General features: G+C 45.1%; 1 protein-coding gene across 2 annotated transcripts; it reads left to right on the plus strand.

The window, feature by feature from the left end:
• Positions 1–2,738: 2,738 nt before the first annotated feature.
• Positions 2,739–5,573, plus strand: LOC119310823 (OVARIAN TUMOR DOMAIN-containing deubiquitinating enzyme 4-like). Of its 2 annotated transcripts, none has more exons than XM_037586443.1 (7): positions 2,739–2,965; positions 3,434–3,958; positions 4,042–4,163; positions 4,284–4,324; positions 4,411–4,509; positions 4,964–5,165; positions 5,308–5,573. In XM_037586443.1, exons 2-6 carry the CDS (start codon positions 3,460–3,462, stop codon positions 5,133–5,135), a joined length of 933 nt encoding a protein of 310 aa, XP_037442340.1. In that variant the 5' UTR covers positions 2,739–2,965; positions 3,434–3,459; the 3' UTR covers positions 5,136–5,165; positions 5,308–5,573. The 2 variants fall into 2 exon arrangements, with proteins under 2 accessions (XP_037442340.1, XP_037442339.1); XM_037586442.1 differs by having other exon boundaries at positions 2,739–2,942.
• The last annotated feature ends 546 nt before the right edge of the window (positions 5,574–6,119 follow it).

Below are 6,119 nucleotides of genomic sequence, written 5' to 3' on the forward strand. Positions count from 1 at the left end.
GATCCTTTAAAAAATAGGCGTCCAACAACTGTTTATATGATCAGCTCTGAAATAGTAACACAACAAATGGCAACAGATGGTAGTTTGGCATTTATGATCAACTCCTATGAAATAGGTACAAATCAAATGACGCAGTACTTATCCAAAAATGATGAACTGATTTCCCATTGACAACCATCAAGTATTGTAGAATTTGACGTACGTATATGGATGATGAATTTGCGATGATGAGGCCTTTAGCTACTAATCCATTTCTCATGATTTTTTGTGCATTTTATTTGGGTTTTTCTAGAAGCCCTTATTATCTACTTCATCCGTTCCATAATGTAGCGCATATAGATTATCTGAAAAGTCAAACTTTGACCAAGTTTGTATATAAAAACATATTCATCTAGAATACCAAATACATATCATTAGATGCACCACAAGATGTACTTCATATTGTATATATTTGGTATTATAAATATAAATAATTTTCTCTATAAACTTGGTCAAAGTTTGTAAAATTTGAATTTTCAAAAAAATCTATATGCGCTACATTATGGAACGGAGGGAGTATTATTTGAAACTTTTAGGTCCCAGAGATTGCACATGTGGTGGAGATCTCAGTTCTTCTTTTCTTTAGATCGGGCTGCAAAGCAAGTTGCTGATGAAATGAAGTAGATGATTGAAAATGAGAAGAAATTCACTGTATTTATTTACAATAGTGAACTTGAATTATTTTGGTAAACAGTTTCGTGAGCTGGCATTACACCTATTTTGGTAAACTATTTCGAGAGCTGGCATTACATCATCTGTTGCGGCTCTTATTTCATGTGCCTTCTTGAAAGAGCACATGTAGAAGGAAATATGGTGAAATAATAAAGTTTGTACAGCAAGACAATGGATTCCATCAACTCCAAAGTCTCAAGTTCTTCATGTTTTCTGACCTCAATATTAACGTGAGGTGAATGAAGATGATGTCATGTCTTGTTGCAGGGTGATTGAGGAGACATGTCTTGTTGCAGGGTGATTGAGGAGTAAATGCAAAGGAACAAAGAGTAACTGATAAGTGTGTTGTTGTTCAGATTAGGCATTTGCGTAGGTACTGTGTGCAGTTGCAACCCCCACTCATATGTGTGAATTGAATCTACTTCCTTTTCTTCCCGTTCAAATATAGGGTAAAAGTAATGTTTAATTTTTTATTCAACCCTTCAGATTTTTTTGTTGGAATCAAGTTCAAGACATGTCTTTTGCTGATTGTGCCAGCGGAGCTGCAAGAGTGGTGGACATGCAACACGGGGAGGTGAAATAAGGGAGGATCAGGAAGGATGGAGGGAGGTGACAAAGCTGAGAGAAAGGAGGGAGACACCAAGGAAGGTGGCATGGGAAGAAAGTGAAGTTGTGCCCCAAGGCTAGAGCGTGATCGTGTAGAATTGTTACCTTTCCATCAATGCTAAGGTTCATTGTCCTTTTTAAAGTCTGACACTTGAAGATCTACACAATTGTTGTCGAGGAAGATGGTAAACTCAATGAGGATGATAATTGGGGTTATTGTGAAGCTCGGTGTTTGGTGGAGTACTCTCGCAGTAAAGAGGACAAGGCATGCAAACATGAGTAACTGATAAGTTTGTGTAATCACTTCCATTTTTTCTAGGAACATTGAATATAATTGATTTTGTAAAAAAGCGGTAGAGAAGACTGTACTTTTGGACCTTCAGGTGAAGCGGGGATTATATCATTGTGATGTCCAATAATTGTTCATTGGTTGTTTGAATGAGTTGTTGACATATGATTGATGTATGATAAATGTGCGATGTGAAGTATGTGTATGAATCAAGTATCGCCCACTTCTTTGATTTTACCGGTTTTGCTAAATCTCAATGTGTCTGAATTTTTTGTTGTTGTGTCACTAACTTTCTTCTTTGCATGAGGCCGAAGACGGGGATGGCATGAGGAGAGCCGGCCACAGCGAGGCCGAGTCATGTACGAGCGGGAGCGAGTCCAAAACTTAACCAGTAAAGGTGCATGGGCGTGCGGGTGGGGGAAGGGTGACATCGAAGTTGTTCATCGAGGATGGCCGAGTCGGCAACCGAGATGGCGGTGGTGGGAGGTCGAGGGGAGGGGGGAGGTGATAGCCACGGGTTGCGGGGGAGTAATTGTTTGGGAAAGGAGGGAGAAAATGAATAGGTGGTAGCATGTTCCTAGGGTTGCGGGGATGGAGGAAGGAAATTAGGCTTGAGTAGGGCATGATGGAGGAGGAGTAACCATTATGGGAAAGGAGGGAGAAAATGAATAGGTGGTAGCATGTTCCTAACCGTTGGACATTGTTTTGATGGCCAAAAAGAGAAGTGAAGTTTTGTCAAGTACCTGACGTATAGATGCCTTCTTAATTTATTTTCAATCATTTGCCCGTAGCAACGCACGGGCATTCTACTAGTAGAGATAGAGATTTAATCTCACGACCGTCCACTGTCCGCACGAAGAGCAAAACGCGGTGGTAAACCAAAGTCCAAAACCATACGAAACTCTGTTTACGTTTTCCTTTTCTTTTTATTTTCTGATATTTGAGAAAAAACGAAACTTTGTTTACGTTTTTTTAAAACAAACAAAAAACTCTGTTTTCGTGGCAGCATGCGGCTGTATTTATATTGTGGTTTTTTTAGAACTATTTATATTGTGGTTGTGGCCCACTATCGTAACGACAATAAATTCGCACGGAGCGGCCCATTGTCTATGGGCCCGTCAAGAAGAGCCCACGGCCATCGTCGCCTACTCGGCTCCGTCCGGCGAGGGTAGACCAATCCCCTCCGCCTCTGCGTGCCTGCCTCTGCGGAGCCTGAGCTTCTCCGGCCTCCACCAACCCTTCCCCTGCTACCCACGTCCCCGCCGCAGCCCCATCCTCTCATCTCCCCTGCCCCTGCCGGATTAGCTCGCTCCGGTCCGGAGGCCCAAGTCTCAAGGTGCGAATCTCCCGGTCCCTCAGGTCAGGTGTCTAATTTGGGCTGCTTCGAAGTAATCTCTACTACCTTCCCTGCACTGTAGTAGGTGCACTGGAACTTTATTTACAGTATGAAGCTTAGATTGCCCATGGCCTCCGGTGCTGTGATCTTTTGAGTGCTCAAGTCCGTTGTGTCTACTGGCCAGGGTTGCCATAACCATGAGCCTACAGGGATCCGTGGTAGCATAGAGCTCGGTTTTCTGGTGACCAGTTGGCTGCTCGTGCTTGAAATGTTCATGATTTGGGAGGGGAATTCGGTAGTAGTAGTAGCATATTCTGGGAAGTCCACAGGTCTTCTTATAATGATGCTACTGTTACATGATGCATATTATGGTTCCCAGACCTGGGATCAATCTACTCCGACTTTGGAGTGTTGTCTTGTGTTTTATTGAGATGAACCAGTGCTCTCATGTTCCACTAATCCTTAGCTGGTCGTCCGAACATGTTTTTCAGTTTATACTTGGTGCAACTGGAAGCAGATGCTGCTGCGTTGCGCGCCTGCTATATGTTTGCAACGCCGCACCTATACCATGTATTCTCAGCCTAGCCAGTTACAAGGAGGATTGTCACAGAGCATGGCTTTATGGAAGCATTCTCGCTCACATGCAGTCAGTTATCACACAAAAATGGGTTTAGTTAGTCTTTCTCCTAAGAGCACAACATCATCTCGTCTGCAAAATGCGACATGCTTTGCCTGCTTGGAGCAACAGTCTAAACGCGGATTATCAGCGAGAGATAGTATCCTACATGCTAAGCTTGATATGCCCTCACATCACAAGTTTTCTAGTATTAGCTGGAAGGCGAGAACGACGAGAAGTTTAGCACAAAAAATAGGAGGCACAGGTGCTGGGCTTTCGTTGAGTTTCACAGTTTCTGGGATAGCAAATGCTGGCGGTCCGGTGGATAATGACATTGATTCTAAATCACCCTCTAGTTGTGCTCATGGGAAGAAAGTTTACACACAGTATTCTGTCACCGGTGAGTGTGTGGATACATTATGCTTATATGCACGTACTCAAAGCATAAAATCACTTTGTGACTGTCTCACACGAGACCCGCAGGCATTCCTGGGGATGGTAGATGCTTGTTCCGTTCTGTGGCTCATGGTGCGTGTATGAGGTCAGGGAAACCCATACCTAATGAGGATCTTCAGAGAAAGCTCGCCGATGATTTAAGAACACTGGTATGTTTATAATGTAAAGCCAATGCCATACTTTTGATGAATATTGTTCTGAACACTGAAGATTTTTTTCTTGGTTAGTCCTGTCTGAAATTTGCACATATATAACTTTTCTATTGTTAGGTTGCTGATGAGTTTATCAAGAGACGCACAGAGACTGAATGGTTAGTTCCTTATCCTGCTGTTGTTCTTTCTTCACAGTAATGTTGTGCTACACATGCTTACCCTTTGTTGTAACATCAATATGCAGGTTTATCGAGGGTGATTTCGATACATATGTCTCTCAGATTAGGAAGCCACATGTGTGGGGAGGAGAGCCAGAATTGCTCATGGCTTCTCATGTTCTCCAGTGAGTAATTGGACTGTTTTTCTGTTGAGATAGGCATTTTAAAAGATGAGTAGTATTAGCCATGATGTCAGAATATTTTCAAACTGTTTGCTAGTTAGCTGAACTATATATCACTGCATGATCCTAATAGAGCACTTGCAACTATCATTTCACTTTTACCTTCACCTCGCGTCGCAAGTCAGTAATATTGATATGATTGACCTTGTTTCTTCTTCTAGTATTTAGTTTCCTAGTATATATGCACCTCAAGGTGCTGCGATTGTGGTTTTCTGTCTTCACTCCATTATTATACAAAAAAAAATAACAAGGAGAGATGTTCCAATTGTCGCGCCGATGAGAATCTATTTCTGTAGTCCAACAAAGGTAGCTCTTTTGTAGGTTTAGTTTTAAAATTCAGCCCTTTGCAACATTGATGAGGTACAATGGCAGTAAGAATACCATCGTTGTGTTCCAGGATGCCGATCACTGTTTATATGAGCGAAGAAGCAGCGGGCGGTTTGATAGCGATCGCGGAGTATGGCCAGGAGTACGGGAAAGAAGACCCAATCCGACTCCTCTATCATGGCTGTGGCCATTACGAAGCGCTGCAGATACCAGGAAACGCTGAACCCAGGTCAAGACTGTAACATTCGGAGCTCTGAAACCAGATAGTTGTTGTAAGTTCTTGGCCTATATATACTTTCTCTGCTTCCCAAATGCATCTTCGGTGGAAGTATAGTCAGAATCACTGAGCTTCTTCCATTTGGAGTATCATTTTTGGGGAGAGAATTTATGTCTTACCATCGATCTTCTTGGCAGATACTAGCAGCGCTTGTCAGATTCACAGGTAGCTAAGCACCTGGCCGCTGCACAAAGTCCGGATCACGCCAGCCCAGCAGATCTCAACAACCCACGGCCACTTCCTCCGCTGCATGTATCGCATGCAAACGTCCAGATTCAGATGTGCACTTTGGCCAAATCTTGTCCATCTATTTCTCTCTTATTTATACTTCCTTCTATAAAAACGCACGTACACAATCTGATCGATGAATCAGGCAGATAATTCTGGATCTGAGTAATCTTTCCTCCCCGCCTGTCCACCATGAGCGACATCTCCGGGGCCTCTGACCTCGGCACGATGCCCGCCGCCGGCCAGGGCGCTCTGGATGCCTCCTCGTCCGGCCACGCTTCTTCGCCGGCCCCCTTATCCATCCACAACGTGGACATCCTCAGCCACGTCCCCGCGAAGCTAGACTTCGACGCCGACAACTACGCCGAGTGGAGGGACGGCATGCTCTCCGCGCTCGCCGAGTTCGGCGCCGGCGACCACATCGAGGAGCAGGGCCACTCCCTGCACGAGGGAGACGAGGAGTGGATGCGCGCCGACGTCACCATCGTACTGTGGATCTACACCACCATCTCCGATGAGCTCCTGGACGAGGTCATGGCCACCCACAGCACCGCCGGCGAGGTATGGGCCCAGCTGCGCGGCTTCTTCGAGGACGAGGGCGCGTTCGACCCGGCCCAGGAGCTCCGCGCCGCCACGCAGGGGGACATGTCCGTGGAAGCCTACGGCTGGCGCCTCAAGGCGCTGGCCCGTGCCGTCGCGGACGCGGGCGGCGAGCCCGTCT

This window comes from Triticum dicoccoides, chromosome 5B, assembly GCF_002162155.2.
Source record: "Triticum dicoccoides isolate Atlit2015 ecotype Zavitan chromosome 5B, WEW_v2.0, whole genome shotgun sequence".
NCBI lineage: Eukaryota > Viridiplantae > Streptophyta > Magnoliopsida > Poales > Poaceae > Triticum > Triticum dicoccoides.